Source organism: Ctenocephalides felis, unplaced genomic scaffold (assembly GCF_003426905.1).
Source record: "Ctenocephalides felis isolate EL2017-DRISC unplaced genomic scaffold, ASM342690v1 CF-g0.4_SCAFFOLD_03573, whole genome shotgun sequence".
Lineage (NCBI taxonomy): Eukaryota > Metazoa > Arthropoda > Insecta > Siphonaptera > Pulicidae > Ctenocephalides > Ctenocephalides felis.
In genome coordinates this window covers 2,528,345-2,555,832 of record NW_020539727.1, presented here as the reverse complement: position 1 = coordinate 2,555,832, position 27,488 = coordinate 2,528,345, and the positions used below count along the sequence as shown (strand labels likewise).

Below are 27,488 nucleotides of genomic sequence, written 5' to 3'. Positions count from 1 at the left end.
ACACATTTAGACGATCTGCAATATTTTGCAACATTTTTAGACAATTCACAACATTTTTGAAAGATTTGTAATCTTTTCCTGAACATTTGCAATTTGTTTAAAAATGATGCGAGGGTTTTAGATGATTTGCAACACTTTTAGACTATTTCCAATATTTGTGGATAATATGCAACATTTTTGGAAAATTTGCAACATTTTAGGTAAATTTACAGCATTTTTGGAAGATATACAGCATTTTTGAAAAATTTTTAGTCTATTTTAGACGATTTGTAACAGTTTTAGATGATTTGCAACAGTTTTAGACGATTTGCAACATTTTTAAATAATTTGCAAGCTTAGAAAATTAAAGCTTTTTTTTAACTTTTCCCGATTACTATAAATCGCAAAAAATCGAAAATAAATATTTTTGCATATCTTTACTTTTTAAGGGTCTTCTAACATTTTGGCATATCTTAGAAAAAATGGATATATATATATATATATATATATATATATGTGTGTGTCTATGTATGTATATACGTATATATGTATGTATGTATGCATGTGTGTGTGTGCGGATACAAATTTTTGTCGACGATTTCAGGAACATGGGTCAACCGATTTGAATAATTCAAAAAACATTAGACTCGAATTGATAAGGAGACGTGCTGATTAGTTTCTGGCAAAGGCTGGTATAGCCGTTTCGAAGATACGGGGCTAGAAGTGCTGAAAATGGTAATTGATTTTTTGAGAAAACATTTTACTTGTATTAAATCAATAAAATCCCTTTTAACTTAAAGATTATATTGTAATCTGATTGTTAAAACTAAAAATAAAAAATAAAAAAAAATGTATTGAATGGCGTATGAAATTTGTGGCAGTCTAGCGGTTTCGAAAATATAATGAAAAAAAAGTGAAACTAATGGTGTAGGCATCGTGTCTTAAGGCAAATTGCTGGAACTTCCAGTAAAAAAATTCAAAATTCCCAAAATATTTCAAAATATATAAAAAAATCAAACTTTTGTAAAAGATCATTTTTTTCAAAAATTTGAAAACTCCTAAAAATTTTCTTTTCAAAGTTCTAAAAAAAAATGAATCTCAATTAAAAAAAAATATTTTTGGTACGGGAAGTTTAAGTACTTTTCCTTAAGGTACGATTCCATGCACTACTAGTTTAGATAGCGTTTAACCAATATTTTAGAAAAAGCGAAAAAGTAAATTTAACTGGTAAAAGCTCTATTACCAACACGTGTTTTAGACAATTACAGACATCCCATTATAAGATGCTATATTTACTCGATACAATTAAAATCAACAGTTTAATTAACTAGATAATTGCGATTAATCGATTATTTTCAAGTCTTTCATCGATTGTATAGTTTACAGGTATCACGTAATAAATCAGAACGAAGTAGCCATTTCGAGTCGAACTAAATTATTGACTGACAAGCAATTAAAATCATTCGATGTAGATAATGAACATCGATAAATGAAAACGGCAATTTAACCCTGGGTTATTTCAATAAAGATAAAGGTGTACTGCGAAATGTGTTCGTACTAGTTTACCTGTATTCTGCCAAAAGTTATAAATTTATCAATACCGAGATTTTTAATTTTTGAAGTAAAACTTCTTTAGGCGCAACTAGGTTGATGTACTAAACGTAAGTTTATTGATTAGAAATTATTTCTATATTATTCGTAGTTTCTATAAATCTTTGAAGTTATTAAAATGGAAAATATTTTTAGGCAAGACAGATATTTTTGCTGTTCAAAGAATGAGATAATATTGATTGATTAATAAACGTAAGTTTATTGATTAGAAATTTTTTCTATATTATTCGTAGTTTCTATAAATCTTTGAAGTTATTAAAATGGAAAATATTTTTTAGGCAAGACAGATATTTTTGCTGTTCAAAGAATGAGCTAATATTGCCAACAAAAAAGTAAAAAAAATACAAGCAGCCAATGAATGTATGTTAATTTTAATTACATGATGAGTTAAGTTGCAAAAATCATATAGGTTTAGGCGTTGTTTAACATAAACCACTGTATAAAATATTATAGAATTTATTAATCAGCAATTACTTCATTTTTCTGATGAAGGTTCATTTCTAAATGCTAATTACAATGACAAACCGATCATGTCATATTTAAAGTATGACTTTAATTACATTATTGCTTTTAAATATTATACATATTTTTAATGCTCTTATAAATATATAATTTATAATTTATCAATATTTAAATGTGTACAATGGTTGACACGCTAAAGGATATAATATAACATACTAGTTGAAAGTGTCATTTAGGCTTAAGGCAAGTTGCATGAACTTCCTGAAATGTGTAAGAATTGACTTAATCAATCGAAGTTGAAATTTAAATATTTAGATAGGATTTTCAACTGTTTATTTTAAAAATAACTATCGCTTTCAATTAAATCTAAGCATTGGAACTTTGAATAAAATTTTTTCAAACACATTTTATAAATATATTAATTATATTGCACAGACACGTTCTTGTATGCCCTAAAATTGTAGCTTATTATTTTTAAATTTTAATGAATTGATAATGTTTGACTCATCATATCACAAAAGCAAATTTTGACACACATTTTTACTATAATATTTTCTCAAACTTTGATAAAGTTTTTACATTAAACTAATTGTCGTAGAGCTGTAACATTTTAGTATGTTCTATAAGACCATGACATATATCGCAAGAAAAGTTCCAAAAAAAACGTCATTTTTTTTTCAACAGTTAATTTCAAGAAAACGGTAGATTTTTATCTAAAATTAATCAGTATCATTCCAACCAATATATTTCGAAGAGGAAATAAATGGATTCAGATAGGTAGGAGAGCTAAAACGTAGACGAATTTTTTTTCACTTTTCTGCTATTTGTAAAGAAACGGCTCAGCCGATTGTTAAACAAAACTGAGTAAAGATATTTCACATAGAAATACATCGATTGGCTTTTAAATTTTTGAAATCGTATCAGGCGTTTTTAAAAAAAACGTCGATGAAAGTTCTAATTTTGACAAACGCCGACAAAATTTGGCGAATTTTTAAAATTAAATGACTTGTAGGGCCGTAATATTTTAGAATTACCTATAAGACTATGGTATCTACCGCCAAAAAAAGTTATAAAAATCGTCGAAAAAAATTATTAACACTTTATTACAAGAAAACGGCCCGGCCGAATTTTACCAAAAACTAATCAGGTCGATTCCCAACCAATATCCTTCGAACGATTTTTGAATTTTCAAAACCGATTCATAATTGCGGGCTAAAACGTGGACAAATAATGTTTCACTTTTCTGCTACAAAGAAATGGCCTGGCTGATCATCGCGCAAAATTGATAAACACTAGTCCTCATCAAGATGCATCCAATGGCTTTTAAATTTTTTAAATCGGTCCAGCAGTTTTTGAGAAAACGTCGATTTACGGCAAAAAATCTGTTCACACATAAGCGCACACATACACACACATACTTTTTCCAAATTTGGTCTCATTCAATTCAGAATGGCTTGAAATGTCGAGAAAACATAAAATTAGCGAATCGGATTTTTTGATGAAAACATAAACTTCTCCTTCGGGATGTTCATAATATTTAAAAATAATTAACAGATATGATGCATAATATATTATATAATAAGTAATATCCTAATATCCACTATTTTTTATGCAAATCGAGCATAGAATATTTACTTTCAGATTAAGCACGTGACATATGACATATGACATTTAATCAATCGGGAGTGTTCCACGATTGTCGGCAAAGCTCGTTCACAAAATAACCCTTCTATCTGTTGACGCTTTACAAAGTGGAAAACATATGAGGACTAGCAGTCCATGTAGTGTAAGGTCTATGATTATGTATGATGACTCATGACACATAATCATGAGGTAATTCATTTAGTTTGAATTACTTAAAGTCATATTGGACCTTTGTACCCGCCCTACTCTTACTCCAAAACCACCTCCAGAATTGCTTGGAAATAATTTGGCTGGTGTGAAGCCGCTTGACATTTGGTCCCATTTTCGAGAGGCAGTCCATCAGAATGAAGGCATTTACATTAAATTTGATTGTGCCCGTTTTGCTACCGAATGGAAGCATTTACATTAACGACTTGTCCCATTCCCTAAACGCTCGCGGACCAACTGGTAATCGACTTTCGTTTAATGACTCCGACGAACACGGGAGGTCGATTTTTTCTTCTTTTCTCCGAAGCGATAAACTCTGGTGGTTAGGGAACATTCGTATATCGTATGTGCACTTGTAATCGAGAGGTTTATGACTTGATTTTTTTTATTATTATTAAGTTAACGACTTAATTTATTCAAGTTATTACGGATCGTGTTGTAATAAATTGAAATGGATCTGATATCGCCTTTCATAAATTAATGATTCAATGAAATACAATTAAGGTGCATAAAGATTAGTTTTAATCAGTTGAAGTATATGTGTATAACGTGGAGCTTGATTGGTACTTCAATGCAACTCAAAACTTATGAGAGATTATTCTATATTTTAAATTTCGTACTTAATTAGTGGTGCATGGCATCGTGCCTTAAGCCATATTTTTAGCCATTTATATAGAGGGAAGTCCCGTAACGCCGGACGGCACCTAATGCCGGACACTGTATTTAACACGTACTATTTAAGCGAGTATAATTTTTTTTATAACAATATCCAAGTGAAAGGGGCGCGGGGGGCACACAGGTGCAGGATTGCGCGCTAAGACTCACCTGTGACGCATAGGGCCACGGCGGGAGCAACCCTTTGCTGTTTTAGGCGCAAAATCACCGCGTCACCAAAATATCAATGGAAGTAATTCTAGTATATTTATGCATTTATAATTGAGTGGCATTCAAAGATAAAAGTAGTACTTGATTGTTATCCGTAAAATGGTAGAATATTATAAGATATTTTAAACAATTTTAGTAGGTACCATCAAATGAACAAACATGCCTGTCCCTAAGCACCGGACACTGCGTCGTCCCTTAGCGCCGGACAGTGTACATATTGATATTTCTTGTGAGAATTGACGTAATTTATGCTAATTATTTAATTTTGTTCTGTATGAGTGCTAACGGTAACTACATACACCCATTTTTCGTATTTCTTAGTCGAAGAATGAAAATTTTATGATGAATGCTCTAGCTGAGAGCATCGGTGTGGCCCAACAAAAAGGGTGGATAACTAGTGATTTTTATTTGCAATATCTAAGAATATTTGTCAAAGACACAAGTGCAGACACTCCAGGGTGTGGAGAGGGCTACATATGGGTTCAGTGCTGGTTATTTTGAAGTGTCCTGTACTAGGTGCCACTTTGAAAAATCATATTTCTTGTTACCAAAGTTTGATTGATAGTATTAAATATTTTTAGCAAAGGTTGCGTATTTGTTAATTTAGTTTGATTTCTAACTTTGTTATTTAACACAAATCATAATTTAATAAACATTTCGTAAAACATTTTTTGATTTATTTATAAATAAACTTAGTCCGGCATTAGGGGTTCCCATCATCAATGTCTTAACTCAGGGCATTTGAATGACAGCGTGTATTTTTCAAGAGCATTTGACTCTTGATTTCTTTGCATTCGAATAACGTATCTTGTGATCTTGTGTGAGAGCTTAAAAAAATCACAAATTGTTAATCAAATTGAAACTTTTTGATTTGGATTATAATTTTAGTATATAAGTTGATATTTAATCCTATCTCGTTTCAAATTAGTTAATAAAGCCAGAGCTCTACTGTAACTTTGCACGACAATTGGAGCCGAGCGATCATAATTCAGAATTCTTGGCGAATAATTAAGTGACAAACTTGCATTTGCTAATGCGACGATGGTAACGACATAATTGCGAGAGTTTTCGGTATCATTAGAGATAACAATTAAATGCAAGGATTCGAGTAGCATTCGGTGTTGAATAATTACATAAAAACACGTTTGACAATCACTATATTTCTTACAGTTCAGCGCCATTAAATCTGCTCTCCGGCTCGTTTGCTCTTAATGCCCGATGCTGTTTATGCAAATATCGTGTCGTATTCTTATTTAGGTAGTAGGAAGGATAGTGAGGGAGCTGGCAACCCCAAAACTTTCACAAGAGTCGTAAAGTAAAAATCATATTACACCAAGAGATTGATGAAAAATTATTTTTGGTAAGCACCAACACTTTTCGAATTGACTAAACAATTAATCAAATACTTAATAAGTAGTTTAATGTGTCTAATTTTAGATTATTTGGTAATTTACAGCAATTAGAAGTATCACATACTCCTAATAGATTCTTTGCTGGGTATATCTATTATAATAAAACTACAATGTATCTCTTTTCTGTGTTGTTAAAAGTCACTGCTCATTGTTTTAACAGATTGCAGAATAAAAAAAAGAAACCTAGTGGTGCATGGCATCATGCCTTAAGGCAAATTGCTAAAACTTCCGGTATCAAAAATTAAAATTAAAAAAAAAACTATTAAAATTTGAAAAAAATAAATCTTTTGAGAATTTTAAAATTTTTGAAAAAAATTGTCTTTTTTGAAAAATTTGAATTCATTTTCATATTTGGAACTTTTTTTATACTTTTTCAAATTTATTTTTTCGAAATTAACTTTAGAACTTTTTTTATACTTTTTCTGAAAATTCTGAACTTTTTCAAAGCACAATCATGCTGCGTGGCTATTTTTGATAAGTAATCGAAGTCTAGCGGATAAACATTGGTACGGAACCCATAGAAATAATAACAAAATCCATACTTATTATTAAAATCTCTGATAATTTGATGTGCATATGTCTAATGATCATTTTTGACCATCTGCTTTTTTACTGTTTTGATAAAAACTTGTTTCCGCACAAACATACATTGATATTTCTAAGATATACCAAAATGTTCAGAAACACCTAAAACGTAAAACTATACAAATTTTCATTTTCGATTTTTTGCGATTACTATATATTTTACCCTACAGGAAGTTAAAAAGAAACTATTATATTAAACTATTATAAGGTGATTTGTTAGTAGGCAATCCATTGAGTGCCCCTACTATCTGAAAGATAGTTTATTTTTAATACTGAACTCTGATATGAGACAACCCTTTGGCCGCCTTTCTAATTGGAGTGTTGCAGCAATGCCCATAGAAAGAGTATTTTCACTTCGAATGGTGTACTCTAAATGAACATCCTAAAATTATTTAATCCTACGAAATATGACTGATTACATAAATTTGAATTCATAATGGACCGCACTTGTAGGATTACAATTGCGTATTTGTACAGTAATTAATAATTACATTATATTAATTAATACATTCACAAATATTACAAGTCTGTTCAAAAGATGTCAATTGAAAAATGCATTGGTTATTATTTAGTAAAATCCACTTTCTTCTTCAAAATAATTAATTGATCTAAATAAATCGTTTATTAACATGGCAGTTCGTGCAACTTATCGTGAGAAAAAATATCACTTACACCTAGTTTGGATTGAAGTAATTATTAACTTCCCGAAGGAGAAGTTTATGTTTTCATCAAAAAATCCGAATCGCTAATTTTATGTTTTCTCGACGTTTCGAGCCATTCTGAATCGAATGAGACCAAATTTGGAAAAAGTATGTGTTGTGTGTGTGTGTGTGGTGTGTATGTGTGTGGTGTGTGTGTGTGTGAACAGATTTTTTGCCGTAAATCGACGTTTTCTCCAAAACGGTTGGACCGATTTCAAAAATTTAAAAGCCATTTGATGTATCTCGATGAGGACTATCGTCTCTGAGTTTTTGTGCGGCGATCGGCCGGCCGTTTCTTTGTAAATTTCAGAAAAGTGAAAAATTTTTCGTCCACGTTTTAGCCCGCAATTCTGAATCGATTCTGAAAATTCAAAAACCGTTCGATAGATATTGGTTGGGATTCGTGCTGATTAGTTTTTGGTAAAGATCGGCCGGGCCGTTTCTTGTAATAAAGATTTTAAAAAAAAAATTTAACGATTTTTATGATTATTTTTTTGACGAAAGATACCATAGTTTTCTAGGTCATACTAAAATATTACGGCCCTACGACAACTGGTTCAGCTTTAAAAATTCGTCAAAGTTTGCAAAAATCAGTATGGTCTTTTTGGCATTTGTCAAAATTAGACTTTTGATCAACGTTTTCTCAAAAACGCCTGAACCGATTTTAGAAATTTAAAAGCCATTTGATGTATTTCGGTGAGGACTATCGTTTGTCAGTTTTGTGCAACGATCTGCCAAGCCGTTTCTTCGTAATTTGAAAAAAAGTGTTGAACTTTTCGTCCACATTTAAGCTCATCCTACCGAACCGATTTTAAAAAATCAAAAACTGTTCGAAAGATATTAGTTGGGAATGATGCTGATTAATTTTAGGTGAAAATCTACCGAGCCGTTTTCTTGTAATTAACTGTTGAAAAAAAGTGTTAAATTTTCGTCCACATTTAAGCTCATCCTACCGAACCGATTTTAAAAAATCAAAAACTGTTCGAAAGATATCATTTGGGAATGATGCTGATTAATTTTAGGTGAAAATCTACCGAGCCGTTTTCTTGTAATTAAATGTTGAAAAAAGTGTTAAATTTTCGTCCACATTTAAGCTCATCCTACCGAACCGATTTTGAAAAATCAAAAACTGTTCGAAAGATATCATTTGGGAATGATGCTGATTAATTTTAGGTGAAAATCTACCGAGCCGTTTTCTTGTAATTAAATGTTGAAAAAAAGTGTTAAGTTTTCGTCCACATTTAAGCTCATCCTACCGAACCGATGTTGAAAAATCAAAAACTCTCCGAAAGATATCATTTGGGAATGATGCTGATTAATTTTAGGTGAAAATCTACCGAGCCGTTTTCTTGTAATTAAATGTTGAAAAAAGTGTTAAATTTTCGTCCACATTTAAGCTCATCCTACCGAACCGATTTTGAAAAATCAAAAACTGTTCGAAAGATATCATTTGGGAATGATGCTGATTAATTTTAGGTGAAAATCTACCGAGCCGTTTTCTTGTAATTAAATGTTGAAAAAATGTTAAGTTTTCGTCCACATTTAAGCTCATCCTACCGAACCGATGTTGAAAAATCAAAAACTCTCCGAAAGATATCATTTGGGAATGCATTATAATGATATATTATTATTTAATTTTAGGTGAAAATCTACCGAGCCGTTTTCTTGTAATTAACGGACCGATTCTGCCGCAATGTTATGATAAGGTCATGTTATGAAGAATTTTCCATAGTAATATAGACAAAAGTTATGCGGTTGGTGTTCAGTCAGGCGAATTTCTCAGGTTTTCTCATACAAAACATAACCTAAAAGCCGCACAAATGTCAAAAAAACGATGTTAGATAAGTGTGTGTTTCTGTTTCCTCTTAGGTAACATACGAGTGACGTTGCAGTTTATGCTTAAAACGCCGGAATGAACAGCAAATACATGATATTTTGACAGCATTCAGTATGATTCATTCGCATAATGTATGGGAAGTCGGAGCGTAACATAGCCATGCCGTAACATTTCTCTGTTATGCGCAGAATCGGTCGGTAAATGTTGAAAAAAGTGTTAAATTTTCGTCCACATTTAAGCTTATCCTACCGAACCGATTTTGAAAAATCAAAAACTGTTCGAAAGATATCATTTGGGAATGATGCTGATTAATTTTAGGTGAAAATCTACCGAGCCGTTTTCTTGTAATTAAATGTTGAAAAAAAGTGTTAAATTTTCGTCCACATTTAAGCTCATCCTACCGAACCGATTTTGAAAATCAAAAAGAGTTCGAAAGATATTAGATGGGAATGGTACTGATTAATTTTAGGAAAATCTACCGAGCCGTTTTCTTGTAATTAACTGTTAAAAAAATTTAAGCCGTTTTTCATGGAACTTTTTTTGGCGATATACATCATGGTCTTATAGAACTTACTGTAATATTACGGCCTTACAACAAGTAGTTTAATTTTAAAAATTCGTCAAGCTTTGCTAAAATTATTATCGTTTTTTTTTAAAGTAGGATTGATGAAGTATATTATTTACACATTTTTTTGATCAAGTCGATTATTTACACATATCGGGAAGTTCATGTAATTTGCCTCAAGGCTAAATACCAAACCAACTAGTTTATTTTCAAATCAAAGTATTGTTTTCCTCAAACATCTACATCACTAACTATAATTTATAGTGTGGCCTAACAAGTAAAACTTGTTTTCGAACATTAATGATTAATTTGGTGTGTAATTATTCTTCGTAATAAGATGAAGATAAAGTTTTTTTTCTTCCCATATAATCAAAATATAAATTAAACAACCATTCAAAACATTTGAAAAGATAGATTCGATGATGAACATTATGTTCATAACTCTATAGGTTAATTTGTTTTAAATTTTTACAATTGATATGTCTGAAATATCTGAAAATTTATTAATTAATTTAGCTTATAATCAACAAAATCATTCTTTATTATTATTTAATCGATTTTCTGCAGATTATTCCATCCATATAATATTACATTGAACTATTTCAGTAAAAACTTCGTCTGAATTTTAAGTTTTTTTAACTTCAATTTAAAAGCTGAATTCTACTTAAAGATTAAAAACAAATTGATTTAAGGTTCTTCATGTGATATTCGTACAAGAGAATTTATATTTTTACACCAATTGACTTTTACACTATACTAAATATTCAAAAAGCTGTCTCCTTCATGACCAAAATGCTATTCATATTTGAAAATAGAGAGGCGAATTCATAGCATATATTTTTTAATTGGTTTCTATTTCCTATATTAATAAAAGTATATGTCAAATTAATTAAATAAAACTAACATATATTCAGGAAAATTATAATTGTTAAAAATTAATGTCGTTAAATATATTATTATAAGGCAAATATACATATGAATACAAAAATTAATCAGTGACTGTGGTGCATGGCATCGTGCTTTAGGCAAATTGCAGGAACTTGCCGTACCGAAAATATTTTTTTTTAAAAAAGATTAATTCTCTTTAAACTTTGAAAAAATAAATTTTTGAGAAATTTTAAATTTTTGAAAATAATTAACTTTCTTGAAAAAGTGTTTTTTTTTTAAATATTTTGGAAATTTTGAACTTTTTGCCAAAGCCATAGTACACCTTTAGCTGCATAGAAACGAAATATCGAAGCGCGTAAGCGCCGTGTCGCCGTCTAACGGATAAACGATGTTACGCAACCCATAGAAATATGAACCGTTACCGTTTTTGGCACTTTTTGCCCCGTATCTTCAAAATGGCTAGACCTGTCTTTGCTAAAAACTAATCAGCACGTCTCCTTATCAATATAAATCGAATGTTTTTTCAATAATTAAAACTTCTATTAAAAATAGTGACCAAACTAATAGTAACAAACTAACTAGTTTTTTGGGTAGATCGTTATTCTAACTTAAATGATCTATGCAATTTCTTATTGAAATTTATTCACATTCTGATTTGTATATTATGTTTGGACTTTTGAGAGATTTAAGGAAAAACTTTGTTAAAATTTATCACACACACTTGTTGCACTTAATCCCAAAATATAGAAAACTGATGATTGCATCTCGTAATCTGCAAATTTTTTGAATTTAATTATTCATCAAAAGATTTCTAGAATTAAGCTTATTAATTTTAAGATTAAGCAAAAGTACCTATTGGATCATAAATGTCAAGAAAATGAAAAGTTTCCTATGAATATGACTGAATCGACTCACTTCATGATCTTCTTAAAACAAACCACAATATTTTCACAAATCTTAAACACGTTATAAGATTTATTGTTTAAAATTATCCGCTAGAAATGTTTTGTTCTAGCAAATTGAAAGTTCACTTAAGCTTTTTCTTCCATAAATAGTGTTTGGTAATGTTAATGAATAAACGGTATATAACTTCTCTCAAATTAGAGTCCTTAAATCAAATGCTACAATTACGAACTTAAGTACTATAGTTAGTTGAACTTTACCACATTCAATTATATGTATGTATATTAGAAGTAAATTAATGCAAAAGTATGAGGGCTGATGGTAATTTTACTCAATGTTGTATTTAGGGAATTAAACTTAAGAATAATTAACTAGAATTAGATTAGGTAATTTGAAGTAATAATTTATTTACAAATTCAGTTAAAAATGTAAGGAGATAGATGTTAATATTTTTTTATTTAGTTTACCACAAATTCACCATTCAATTTACCACAAGTTCACTTTCTATCGATCGATTACGATATTTTGCCACATCTGATGGTAATTGATTTTTTTTCTTTTATTATTACACCTGTTGTAGATACTGTTTTGCAGTTGATATATGCAAATTGTAGTTTGTAAATCAAACGTGGTAATAAAATCGATATGTACCATGTACTTAAAGTCCAATTTTAGACAAACAACTCGTGACATAAGTACAAACAATATAATTTGTAACACAGATGCACAACCACGAATGCAAATCATATGAAAAGATCTACAGACGTAGGTAAGGCTTGGTTGTCTCGAAGGCTTTTTCAACATTTTTTTAATTTTTTCAGGTCAATTTTTATTTTTTAATTTTTTTATAATGCGTATATAAAAAAGACATATGACCCAAAAATTTTAACCTCCTACCACAAATCCCTTTTTTGTAAAAATTATTATAGTAATTATATCTTTTTTAATTAATTTGTAATTGGTAGACTAGCAAACTAGTAGGCAGGTAAACTGGAAGACAGGTAAACAGATAAATAGTTAAACAGGTAGATAGATACATACGTAGACAATGAGCAGGTAGACAAGTAAGTTGGTAGATAGGTAAACTGGTGGACAGATAAATTCGAGGATATATAAAATGGTAGACAGGACTACTGGTAGATAGACAAATATGTAAATAGATAACCAGGTTGACAGGTTAATTAGAAAACATGTTAACGGGACAACAAATACATTGGTAAACAAGGAAATTGCTTGACAGGTAAAATGGTGGTAAAACAGGTTGATAGATACATACGTAGACAGATGAACAGGTAGATAGATAAGTGAACTGGTGAACAGATAAATTCGAGAATATATAAAATAGTAGAAGGACAACTGGGAGGTAGACGCATGTGTAGGCAGATAAATAGATTGACAGGTAAATTGGTAGGTATGTAGAACGAGATAACAGGTACATTGGTAAACAAATAAATTGGTTGGCAGGTAAAATGCTAGATTAAAAGGTTAATTGGTAGACAGGTAATTTAGTGGACTGATAAATTGGTAGACACGTAAATTGGTGGATTGGTGAATTGATTAACAGGTAAACTGGTAGACAGGTAAAGGAGTATACAGATGGTCATATAGACAGGTACACTGGAAGACAAGAAAACTGGTAGGCTAGATGTGACAAATATGCATTTTTGTCCAAATTTTTAAATTGAAGTAAAACATGATGAAGCGTGAATGGGTACAGCTAGTAATATAAAAAACAATAGTTAAAATAATAAATCATCTTGACCAGGATACTGCACGAGAAAGATCAGGATGCTACTGAAAAGCAAACTTGCCATCTATAAAGCCACGTCATTGAAGTAAGAAGCGCCAATATATACTAGATGAAGTGAACAGCAAGCTCATAGGACTTTTTAAGTTTCAATAAATAATACAAGATTAATAATGAAAGGCAATAACTCATCAATATTGTACAATATAGACAAAAATAGATATGCTTTTTATCATTATTTAACAGCAATCAGAATTTTGCAAATGTTCTATGAGCTGTTGGTATGAAACTTCTTACGTCGTTTTTTTAGATGGTTACCCAACGGTTGATCCATCCATATTTGATTACTTTATTACTAGATATCATCTAATAAGGTTGACTCTAGGAACTTGGGTGCAGCAATGAAAGCGCTGTTTTTACTTGAGTACCATATTTACAAGTGAAAATTGATATCGCTACGGCTAGATCTAAGGGATTAGCCTGATTGCAAATATATGCCCTAACCTTAATAAATAATTATTTGCTATGTTTATTTTTACATTAATACATTTTTTACATTTGTTAAGTTTATTTTTACAAACATTAAAAGATTGTACATTATTTTATGGTTTGATAATTAAATTATTATATCAATATAGTATTTATAAAATAAAATTGTTAAAAAATTTAAGTACAACAATATTTTTTACAAGAATGGAGTCGTGGTGGTACGACAAAATTGAAAACACCTGTCTGAGCGCAAAATGCTACTTACAACTAGTTACAAACATTTCCACTGTTATTAATATTAAAAAACTTCGGTTTACAATTGAGATAACGTAACAATCGTTTATAAATTAAGCTAATAATAATACAATCCATATATAGCGCCTACTTATAGTCAAAGTTTAGCCAATTGATCGCGCATATGTACAAACAACCCGATTCGTAATAGAGGAAGCACGGGCAAAATGACATAGTATTAACTTTTCGAAAGAGTCATCAAAAAATCCAACTCGCACTTTTCAAGCCATTCTGAATCGAATGAGACCAAATTTGACAAAAGTATGTGTGTGTGTGCGCGTGTGCGTGAACAAATTTTTCCACCAATTTCAAAAATTTAAAAGCCATTCGATGCATGTCCATGAGGCCAAGCCGTTTTTTTGTAAATTGCAGAAAAGTGAAAAATTTTCGTCCACGTTTTAGCCCGCCATTCTGAGTCGATTTTGAATATTCAAAAACCATTCGAAAGATATTGGTTGGGAATCGACTTGATTTGTTTTTGGTAAAGATCGGCCAGGCCGTTTTTTTGTAATAAGATGTTTTGACGATTTCTATGATTTTTATTTTCGACCGTAGATACCATAGTCTTATAAATCGTACTAAAATATTACGGCCCTACGACAAATCGTTTAATTTTAAAAATTCTTTAAAGTTTGCAAAAATTAGTATCGTTTTTTTGGCTCTCGTCAAAATTAGACCTTTGATCGACGTTTTCTCCAAAACTCCTGATCCGATATCAGATTATTTTTTTGATGTGTCTCAATGAGGACTATAGTTTGTTTGTTAGTTTTGTGAAACGATCTGCCGAGCCGTTTCTTTGTAATTTGGAAAAAAAAACTGTTAAACTTTTCACATTTAAGCTCATACTACCGAATCGATTTTAAAAAATCAAAAACTGTTTGAAAGATATTAGTTGGGAATGATACTGATTAGTTTTAGGTGACAATCTACCAAGCCGTTTTCTTGTAATTAACTATTGAAAAAAAAAATTAAGCCGATTTTTATGGAACTTTTTTGGCGATATATATCCTGGTCTTATAGAACTTGCTGAAATATTACAGTCTTACGACAAGTAGTTTAATTTTAAAAATTCATCAAAATTTGAGAACATGAGTAGTGTTTTTGACGTTTGTTAAAATTAAAATTAGACGATTTACTTGGTCTTAATAAAAATATTAAACCTTTAAAGTCCTACGGAAACTGGTTCAATTAAAAAAATGTTGATTTTCGAAAATTTCTTTCAGAAAATACTCCGAATTAACGTGTTCGTTCGTTTTTAATTATATGTAATAAATCCACTCGGAATATTTTCACTCATAAATTAATTTGGTTTTTACTGATTAAGTCGATTATTTACACATATCAGAAAGTTCATGTAAATAGACTCAATTGAAAATACCAATGCCAACTAGTTTTTTAGCAGTTCAAAAGGTATCAGCAGTTTAAAAGGTAACTGCAGTTTAAAAGTAAAATGTTTAAAGTTTACTAAACACAAATATCGATAGGAGACGAATAAATACGCAAGTAAAAACATCAAGAAAGAAGTCTGAAGAAATGTGCTTAAATCTTGGATGTTCTCCCACTAATATTGAACAATATAGCTCAAAATTATTATTAAGGGGGTTGTTCGGTTTTTATTTTTTTTTTTTCGATTTTGAAATTTTTTGATATTATGAAAGCTAAAAACCTTAGAATTATTTAAAAAAAATTTTGACGAAGTTATAGATAAATAAATCTCTATATGTATGATCCTCTGAAACCGTTTTTTTTCATCGCTCCGGAGCTATTGTATGCCAGCTGCTCTCTTTTTCATTATAATACCTCATGCACATGACCTTTTTAATGTGTCAGCATCTCTGAACACCATGGTGTATTTAGTACATTAAATTAAATGGTGTATTTAATACATTATTTTAAAAACTTTAAATACGTTTTTCTCAAATTGACTTTTTTCAATGCGGTGCCACAAATGAAAAAAAAACTACAAGTCGGATGGACTTGCATTTTTTTTTTAATTTGTTCACCACTGCAATACCTAGTCTCCCTACCTCAAACAACTTGATAACATTACGAAAAAAATTTTTGCAAAGCTTCTCGCCCCAAGAAAAAGGCCCTTTCAACACTTTTTTAAAATATCTGCCATTTTTTTCCTTCTTGCTTTTTTTCTTTCATTTTAGTAGGGGGACTGGATTCAAAATTCTTCTTCAACGTAGTTTCTTTTTTTTTTCAGGCGATGCGCAACGGATTTATCTGTGGCACCGCAAAAGAGATCGATTTTGCAAAGCCGACTTTGTCGCCCCCTGGTTAAAAAACGACAGCGAATAAAAAAAAAAGAAAATTTCGTAATATTCTATGACTTTGTAATTTTTGTTAAAAAAAAACCGCATGTCTCTATGATAAGTACATTTCGAGGAAAAAACAAATACCTTGCATTTTTTGTAAAAAAAAAGAACAACCCCCTTAAGTCAGTTGAGAGAGTATACTAAAAACACTAAATGCGCAGAAACGCTGATAAAACTCTCTAAATTTGATTAACACTACTGTGTCCATATATACAATTTCGTCCGTATTTTCCCTAAACAATTACACAAATGCAGAAATGCACTAATACTGGTTCGAAATCGATGCATATGCATACGGAAGCGCATTGCACGGACACGTTGCGTCATAAATTTCCATTAATGACATAACTAGCCCGCTAGCAGAATGCTCGCAGCCGATTAATATGTTCGCTTGTTTTCCCTCCGCCCCACGTCTCCTATCGAATCGGAGCGACTCTGGTCGCCCTGCACCCATACGACCGTCGAACTGGTCGAACGGTCGTGTGCGGACGCAGCCACCCACATGTAATAGATAGAATGTGATTCTACTTAATGGAGCGAGTTGAAATATTTCAACTTTTTTAAAGAAACTGAGTTGCTAAGTATTACATTAATACGTATTATGTGATTCACGATTATATAGACAATTATACTACCACTGGCTAGAGTTCTAACAAACATTTACTATAATATTACTATATTATCAAAGTAAATAGTGGTGCATGGCATCGTGCCTTAAGGCAAATTGCTGCAAGTTTCCGTACCAAAAATTGAAATTAACTAGTGGGGCGCATGGCATCTAGCCTTAAGGCAAATTGCTGGAACTTTCCGTACCAAATATTATTATTCTTTTTAACTAACATATTTATTATTCTTTTTAACTAACATTTTTGAAAAAAATTTGCTTCAAAAAAATTAGATTTTTGAGAAACTATGAATTTGACAAAAAATTACTTTAAAAAAAATGTTTTCTTTATTTTGACATATTTTGGAAATTATGAACTGTTTTTCAAAGCAATCGTACTGTTTTAACTGCATACAGACGAAATATCAAAGCGCGTAAGCGCCGCGTCGCCGTCTAACGCGTAAACATTGGTACGGAACCCATAGAAATGTAAACAAAATTCATACTTATTGTTAAAATCTCTATAAAATATTTGATAATTTGATGTGCATATGTCTAATGATCATTTTTGACCGCCAAATGGCATTTTTTTACTTTTTTCATTAGATCTCCAAAACCGCTAGACCGGTCTTTATTAAAATCGGACGCTCCGTTCTCTTTAAAACTGAGTTACCGTTTTGGGCACTTTTTGCCCCGTATCTTCGGAACGGCTAAACCTGCCTTTGCCAAAAACTAATCAGCACGTCTCCTTATCAATACAAGTCAAATGATCTTTGATTTATTTAAATCGGTTGATCGGTGTTCCCGAAATCGTCGACGAAAATTTGTATCCGCACACACACACGCGCACACACACACATACGCATACACACATACATCCATTTTTTCAAAGGTATGCCAAAATATTCAGAAACCTTTGAAACGTAAAGATATATAAAAAATTTCATTTTCGATTTTTTTGCAATTACTATAACTTACCCTACGGGAAGTTAAAAATTAAAATAAAAAAAAGTTTCAAATCTTTTTTTAGAACATTGAAAAAAAAATTTTAGCCATTTTTAAAATTTTTGAAACAAAATGACCTTTTTGAAAAATATAAATTTATTTATACTTTGAAAAATTTTGGAAATTTTTAACTTTTTTTTTTCAAAGTAATTGTGCGATAAGTTAGCTGCGTAGAAACAAAATATCAAAGCGCGTGAGCGCCGCATCACCAACGGATAAACATTGGTACGGAACCCTTAGAAATATAAATAAAATTTGTTTTTAATATTTAAAATATCTATAAAATATGTGATAATTGGATGTGTATATGTAGAATAAACACTTTGTCCGTCAAATGGCTTTTTTTACCTTTATTATTATATCCCCGAAACCGCTAGCATTTTATTACAAATAAAATTTGTTGAAACAGTCAAAACGGACGCTCCGTTCTCTCAAAAATTGGATTACCACTTTTGGCACTTTTTGCACCGTATCTTCATAACAGCTGGACCTGCCTTTGCAAAAAAACCAAGGACGACTCTTCATCAATAGGAATGTTTTTTGAATCACACAATCCATGAATTTCGAAATCGTCGACAAAATTTTACATATATACATACATAACAAAAAAAAATGGCACTATTTGGCAAACGGCACTAGTTTTCATCATTTTTTTAATTTACTTATTAATTTAAAAAAGAACTGGACAAATCGGGACAAAAAATCTAAATCCGAGATAAAGATTGCTTTTACAAAAACCCGGGACACAAGAAAATCCATAAATAAATGAAAGAAGTCTCATTTATGTGTAAAGCTCTATATTGCGTTTGAATTGCACAGTATTTATATTGTTGTTTTCTTCGAAATGTTCAAATAATCGACTTAATGACAATTGGGATTTAGCGGTTTAATTAAAAATTTAAGCTCTTTATTTTCAAACTAAAATTGTAGCTTTAACGAGACACTAATCAGTGCGATTTCCAGTTGATGTCTTTAACACAAACTTGTAATATACGTATTTATATTTATTATAGTCCATAAACGCAGTCTTGTATGTCCTAAAAGCGTGATTTGTTAAAATTCAACTAATTTTCATAGGACGTTAGATTTTAGACCATTATCTCCATCGCCAAGTTTACCAGTTTTGGTCCCCAACGATTCAGAACGACTTGAAACATCCAGAAAACATTAAATTAGCAAGCTACATTTCTGTAGTTAGTAAAATTGCTACTCTTTCATTCAGCTTTTAACCACATTATTTGTGAAAAATAATTATCATGCCTCTTAAAAAAAGCCCTTTGAGTAAAGTCAATAAGATTCTAAAGTTTCAAATATTAGAACATTATTTTCTTCCAAAATAGTATTTACTGCATTTTGAAGATTCCTACTGATCTTATTGCAATTTGTTTTTAAATTATATTTATTTTACTCTAATTTCTTCAGTTTAATGGAAAATAGGAGCATTTTTCTTAAAGCACAGTGTCAAGTATTACTAGTTTTATTCTAATCCAAATATAAAGAATTTTTGAATTTTGTTATAATCAATTTATTTCATTATTTTACATTTTAAATTTTAAATCATAATATTGTAATACAAAAAGTTATTATAAGGTTTTATTGAGGTTCATTAAATTCATCACTTACCGGTTCCTTTAAGACTCAAAATGCTCAAAAACTAGATGCTAAAAGTTCCTTAGGACTTTTAGGACTATAATAATAATGGATAGTACTGACTTGGGCAGGTCCGTGAGCTGAGTTAAACTCCAACTCGATTCAGGGAAAATTTGCCTGAGAGGTTTCCCATTGCCATTTCACATCGCAGTGCACGAAAATTGTCTATTTTCGATTGAAAACACATTTTTGATCTGTATTTTCAAGTGAAAATAAACATCGCTGCTGAACGATATGAGTTAAACCATTACTCTATAGAAATCCGATATATCTATAGGTTTACAATTTTTTTTCGGACATTTTTCTAATACTAATTACTATTACTTTAAGTTCTTAAAATTTGAGTAATTCATTGTATACCTTTTAGTATCGAAACATCACTAGTACTACTGTAGTTGTAAAATACAGAAGCAAAAACAAAAACATTCAGATTTTATCAAATCAAAACGCTTGATTATTAATTCATTATGTCGCAATTTAATTATTATCATTCGATTATAATTAGAACATCATCTCTGTCATTTGTATACATTGTCGTAAATGGCTATCTAAGATTTTATTTTGAAATAAAATTTGCGTCATTCTTCGTTCATGACTACAGCATTCTAAACAACAATCGAATAAGTGATATACTTTAAAACAATATATTATCTCTACAGTCAGACACTTAAATTATTTAAAAACATAACAATAAATGAATACTGTACCGATTGTATATATTTTGCTAATGTGTTGACAATTGATAATAAAATGCAGAAATGCGTTTAACATCACGAATTTAATCGCAAAATTAATATCGGATAAATTTGTCAATGATAATTAAAGGAAGATATCGATTTGACTTGATGATTGATCAATTTTATTCTTGATCAATTCGATTTTTTTATTCAGTATATATTGCACAGTTTTCGTATTATTTTTATAATAAACTAGCTGTACCCATTCACACTTGGCCGTATTTTACTTTCAATTAAAAATTTGAACAATAATGCATATTTGATACATTTAGTCCTATCCACTAATTCACCTGTCCACCAGTATACCTGCCAACCCTTTTATCTGCCAATATACCACCAAACCCTCCTTAACTGCCTATCAATTTACCTGTCTAACAATTTACCTATTGAATTATTCATCAATCCACCATTCTACCGGCCTACCAATTTATTTGTCAACCCATTTGCCTGTACAGCAATTTACATGTCTATCAATTTACCTGTCTACCAATTTACTTATCAACCTGTTTATCAATCCATCATTCTACTTGCCTACCACTATACCTGCCAATCCGTTTTAAATGTCTACAAATTTACACGCAGGTTTATCTGTCTACATATTTGTCTATCTACCAGTTGTCCTGTCTACCATTTTATATATCCTCCAGTTTACCCGTCCACCAGTTTAGCGATCTACCAAATTACCTGTATACGTTCATTAGTCGACGTATCTATCTATCTACCTGTTTATCTATGTAACTCTTTATCTATTTACCTGTGCACCAGTTTACCTGCTAACCAGTTTACCTGTTCACTAGTATAACATTTCACCAATATACCTGTCAACCTGTTTATCAGTCCACAAATTTACCTGTCCACCAATTTACCTGTTCAACAATTTAACTGTTCAACAATTTACCCATCAACCTGTTTATCAATCCACCATTTAACCGGTCAACCAAATTACCCGTTTGCCAATGTGCCTGTCATCCAGTTCCACACGTCTACCAATTATCCTGTCAACCTATTTATCAATCAAACAATATCAAATATCAAACAATATGTGAATAAATGTTAAAAAAAAACTATAGGTCTGCAAACCCCTATCACTTGGCTTAAATCAAAATACCTGAAAACCTGACCGAGGATTTACCTAACAATTTCCCAATTTTATATGGCGATCGTACGTGTGGTTTAGAAAAAGGACATAATTACTATTAAATCTTGTAAATAATTCTCACAAAATAGAGGTTTGTGGTAGAACATTGAAAATGTAGGGTTATATGTGCTTTTGCTAAACGATTATAAAAAATTAAAAAATAAAAATTGGCCAAAAGAAATTTAAAAAAATGTCTTCTGAGCGGCCAACACCTATCGCTTTGCTTAAATCAAAATATCCGAAAACCTGACCGCGGATTTACCTAACAATTTCCCAAATTTACACGACGATCGGACGCATAGTTTATGAATGAATAACAATTACACATGCACATACACACAAAAAGACATTCATCCATTTTTATATATAGAATGGCATGAGTATTGTCATCGGATTTATATGTGTGCACCAGATTTGATTAATATCTGGCACAAAAAAACGATACTTTTTATCCAAATTATATTTGTCATTAAATCAATCATACAACTCCATAAATTCAAGTCCCCCTAAATAATTTCAAAAACATTACAACTACATCACTGACCTGTGTCTCCGTAACATTCAACAACCGCGCCATATCAGCCCTTTCCCCACTGGACAGGTACTTCTTCACCTCGAACTGCTTTTCCAGTTCGAAAATCTGCCGACCAGTAAAAGTAGTCCTGGCTTTCTTTTTCCTTCTGGCTGCTTCTGTCGCAGACAAAGAACCAGGATCTTCAGATTCCGTGGCACCTCCACTATCAAAGGAATCTGCAGGAGGACTCGCCGAAGGAGTCGCCCTGGATAAAGGACTGGCGGGTGATAAAGTTTTGATGTTCGATATTGGAGGTATGACGATGGGCGGTGGATCTGATGTCGATTTTTTGCGGCGTGCCACTTTTACTGCTTGCTCTGGAAAAAAAATTAATTAGTTTATTTTTTCAAGGAATTGGTGGTGTTTCTAAATTAGCCTGCCAGAATGGGGTTGGCCAATCATTTTTAAAGTCAAAGGAGTTGTATCTAAACTTTTCTAACTAGTTCTGTCAATACATCGGGTAATTGTTCATGGTTTAAATTATTTATGGTTTGTCTACCATTTTGATCTTCTCGAGAGAGAAAAATATGAAAATTTCGCTTCTTGTCTGAAACCTACATTTTTATCAATTGTTGCTTCACAAAAATCTTGAAGTAAAATGTAAAGCATTCTACCAAAAAATATTAGTCGTCTTTTATCCTGTTGTTAGTTAACAATAAATTACTTTTATCTTACTCACTATTTAATATAGTTTATAATAAAAATTGGAAGTTTCTTTAATAAATATTTATCTATATTATTCTATAGACATTTATATTTTCTAGTTTCTAAGTATTGGCTTGGAAGGAATTGGGATCGGCAAAGTTATAACAATAAATACATTTTTTTTTAAATAAGAAAACAAAGATTATAATCATAAAAATAAAAAATATATATTAGTGTCTAATGACTGAACTATTGGGTCTATAAGGCTTACTTCTTTTAACAATTATATTTTTGTATAAATAAAGTATCAATTGCAGAGTCTAAATATATATAACATCCCGAAGAGAACTTTGTTTCAGCAAAAAAAATCGATTTGCTAATTTTACATTTTCTCGACGTTTCAAGTTATTCTGAATCCAATGAAACCAAACTTGAGAAAAAAATGTGTGTGCATGTATGTATGTGATATGATTTTTGACCCTTCGTCGAGGTTTTCCAAAAAACGGGTAGACTGATTTCAAAATTTCAAAGGTCATTCGATGTAAATCGATAAAGAATATATATAGCTTTGATCAGTTTTGTGTGACGATCGGCCAAGCCATTTCTTTGTAATAGGCATTAAAATGTAAATTCGTTCCTACACAATCGATTTTAAAAAACCATAAATATTCGAATAAAATTATTAGTTGGGTATCGCGTTTATTAGTTTTTGGTAAAGATAGGAAGGGTCGTATTTTAGTTAATGAATGAATAGAATTTTTTTTACGATTTTTATCAAACTTTGTATAACTATAATTTCGTAGCCTGAAATAACATATTAAAATATAATAGGCTTTATAGGTAAGCTGTTAAATTATAAAAAGTCATCAAAGTTTGAAATTGAGCGGCGGGCTTAACCCATTCTAATCAGAATTTATGTCGAAGCATACGTACGTTTCGTGTTTCGTAGATAGCTACTGATTATAGTTGTCGTCCATTCTCAAAAGCACTTTTTTATAACACAAAATGATAATTGATTTACTTACTTACGCATATTTATAAGTTTGTTTCAGGGGCATTCATTGGAAATGGAATAGTGAAAGCAAAAATATTATTTTCAAAATAAACAGTTGAACATTTTACCTAAATATCTGAATCTCAATTCTTGTGGATTAGATTGATTATGTATACGTATCGCGAAGTTCATGCAACTTGTCTTAAGGCAAAATGCTTCTTAAAACTAGTTACATTTAGCTTCTCAAAAATCACATTGAAAATGCCCAAATAGTGGTGCATGGCATCGTGCCTTAAAGCAAATTTCAAGAACTTCCCGCACCGGAAATTAAAATTTTTAAAGAAGATTCTTTTTATAACTTTAAAAAAATTAGATTTTTTAGAATTTTTAAATTTTTGTAAAAATTGACTTTTGAAAGATTTGAATTTATGTTATATTTCTAAATATTTCGGAAATGTTGAACTTCTTTTTGACCTTTTTGAACGGCTGGACCTGCCTTAATCAAAAACTAATCAGCACGTCTCCTTATCAATACGAATCGAATGTTTTCTGAAATATTCAAATCGGTTGATCCGTATTCCCGAAATCGCCAACGAAAATTTGTATCCAAATACACACACACACTCAAACACACTCGCGCTCGCGCATACATAATTTTTTTTTAAGTTTTGCCTTAATGTTCAGAAACCTCTTTTAAAAATTTCCAATAAATATTAGGATTAAAAAAATATGATCGAATGAAACTAAAGATTCTCAGGTAGTGACCTCATTAAAAAACAATGTTTACATGTTTCCACTATCGTACACGTTCCGCATAAGTATACACGTGTATATCAAATGCAGCATGTTTATGTATCCTTTATTCAATTGTATGCGATATTAATTTTAATTAATTTAATTAATTTAATATTTCGGAAATGTTGAACTTCTTTTTGACCTTTTTGAACGGCTGGACCTGCCTTAATCAAAAACTAATCAGCACGTCTCCTTATCAATACGAATCGAATGTTTTCTGAAATATTCAAATCGGTTGATCCGTATTCCCGAAATCGCCAACGAAAATTTGTATCCAAATACACACACACACTCAAACACACTCGCGCTCGCGCATACATAATTTTTTTTTAAGTTTTGCCTAAATGTTCAGAAACCTCTTTTAAAAATTTCCAATAAATATTAGGATTAAAAAAATATGATCGAATGAAACTAAAGATTCTCAGGTAGTGACCTCATTAAAAAACAATGTTTACATGTTTCCACTATCGTACACGTTCCGCATAAGTATACACGTGTATATCAAATGCAGCATGTTTATGTATCCTTTATTCAATTGTATGCGATATTAATTGTACAGGCATATTATATTTCTTTTAAGATTGTTTTTGCTTCCAAGATATCTGGTTGCACTGTGAGAACATCATATCGCTGCTTACTCATATACATTTGTTTTGTTGTTTTGCGATAAATACGTAGTAACACTTTTTAAGAAAATATCTTAATGGAATTTGATATAGCTGTTTTTAATTGAAAAATTTATACATAAAATTTCATTAGTATCATTCAAAGGTATCATTCAATCAAACATTAGTAGGTATTAATTACGTTAGTAGTAACAATATCAGTATTCAATACCAATAGTTGAAATATAAAATTAAATTTGACCCTAAACCACTTCCTTGAGGCACTCCAATATCGAGGTTAAGCTAGGTAAATTACTGTGGAATAGACTCATAACTTCTCCTAGTGTAGATAAAAACATACATGTATGTTATGTAATTGTTTACTATTAAATTGTTGTTTTTTATATGTTTTTGTATTTGTGTGTTATAAATTCTTGTTTTCTCAGCACAAAAACTGTTTTTATCATATATTACACATTAATACACATCAGTAACTTTACTGTATATTTATCAGTAAATAATTTAACGTCGCATTAAATTTGATTATGATCAAAATTTATAAATACAAACCAGTCCTTTACAAAAGAATCACATTCTTATAGGTACTAAAATGAAATATCTTACTCTTTTTAAACAAAATTGTTGTTTATTGTAATATAATAGCATAGTCACATGAGTGGAACAACATTATATGTAATCCTAATTTTCATGACATTGCATGTAGTTTTTGATAATTTAATTGAATATGTATAAGAATTAACTGAAATATCTATTTAGTATTTTACCTCAAAACTCTTGCCAATAGTTCAATAATATTTTCAACAGCAGCAAAAATAATTGCAAAGCTCAGTCAATAATATTCTCACGTGACTATAATATTTTCAGGGCTTTGTCTTTGCTATAAACTTTCAAACCATGCGTGGTACAAGGTTATAAATCTTATAAGGAAAGCTTTATTAAAAATTTCGCTGGCTTGAAACTCACCTCACAGCTATGGTTTCTTCGGCAAAGTTTCTTGAAATTACCTATGGAAACAAAGTCGAGGCTCCATACAAATTGACCCGCCTCGATGAATGTAAATTTATATTACAATTATCTTAATTTTAATTATATTATAAACGCTTGCTAGAAAATATTTTTATTGAATTGTAAAATATTTTCCCTAGTTAGCGAAAACAGTTAAAAAACCAGCCAAGATATAAAATTAGTGTATTAACTAGCTGTAAGTGGAATTCTGTCTTGAGGCAATTATGGCATCGTGTCTTAAGGCAAATTGCTGGAACTTCCCGTACCGTAACGAAATGTTCGAAGAATACTGAATGTTTTCAAATAGATTATTATAAATATTGTAGCATTGTCTAATATTTATAAGAATTATATAAACTGAATTGCAGAGTTGAAATTATTTATGAAGTATATTAGAACTATAGTCAGAATTAAAAATAAAATCTGAAATATTTTTGATATACAAAAAACTAAAAAAAAAAAAAAAAAAAGTTGGGACAAAATTTTTGCTCCGTATCTCCGAAACGGCTGGACCTACCTTTGTCAAAAACTAATCAGCTCTTTTCCCTATCAATAGGAATCGAATGTTTTTTGAACCATTCATATCGGTTGATCCGTGCGCCCTAAAACGTGACTGGAAATTTGTATCCATACATACATACACACACACACACATACACACACACACATCCATTTTTTCTGAGGTATGCCAAAACGTTCAGAAACCTTCAAAACGTCGAGAAATATAAAAATTTTCAATTCCGATTTTCGGCCCATTACAATAACTTACCCTACGGGAAGTTAATAAAGCGTTTTATAAGAATTATAGCGCGATTTGTGGCAGAGAAGTAAATGAATCAACTCGTCAATTTAAGAAAATATAATATAATTTACTATAAAAGAATTTTGCAAAAAACTTAGTTGAAAACTTCGCTGGCTCTAAATTCTCTTCCGTGCCGTGGTTTTTATTCGGCAAAAGTTATTGAAATTATCCATAAAAACAGAAATACAATTCGATCATATAAAATATATATTATAATTACTTCCCGTAGGGTAAGTTATAGTAGGCAATTGTGCATATATCGAAATTGAAAATTTTCGCATATCTTCACGTTTCAGTGGTTCCTGAACATTTTGGCATACCTTAGAAAAAAATTGATGTGATGTGTGTGTATGTATTGTGTGGATACAATTTTTCGGGTACGA

General features: G+C 30.7%; 1 protein-coding gene across 2 annotated transcripts in view; it reads right to left on the bottom strand.

Annotated features, from left to right (window-relative positions):
- The window catches only part of LOC113389235 (pituitary homeobox homolog Ptx1), a 197,194-nt gene that overhangs the window by 57,101 nt on the left and 112,605 nt on the right, over nt 1-27,488 (bottom strand). For both annotated transcript variants that reach the window (XM_026626294.1, XM_026626293.1), the window contains exon 3: nt 22,209-22,555. In XM_026626294.1, the coding sequence (XP_026482079.1) occupies nt 22,209-22,555 (347 nt within the window). The remainder of the gene's footprint in view (nt 1-22,208; nt 22,556-27,488) is intronic.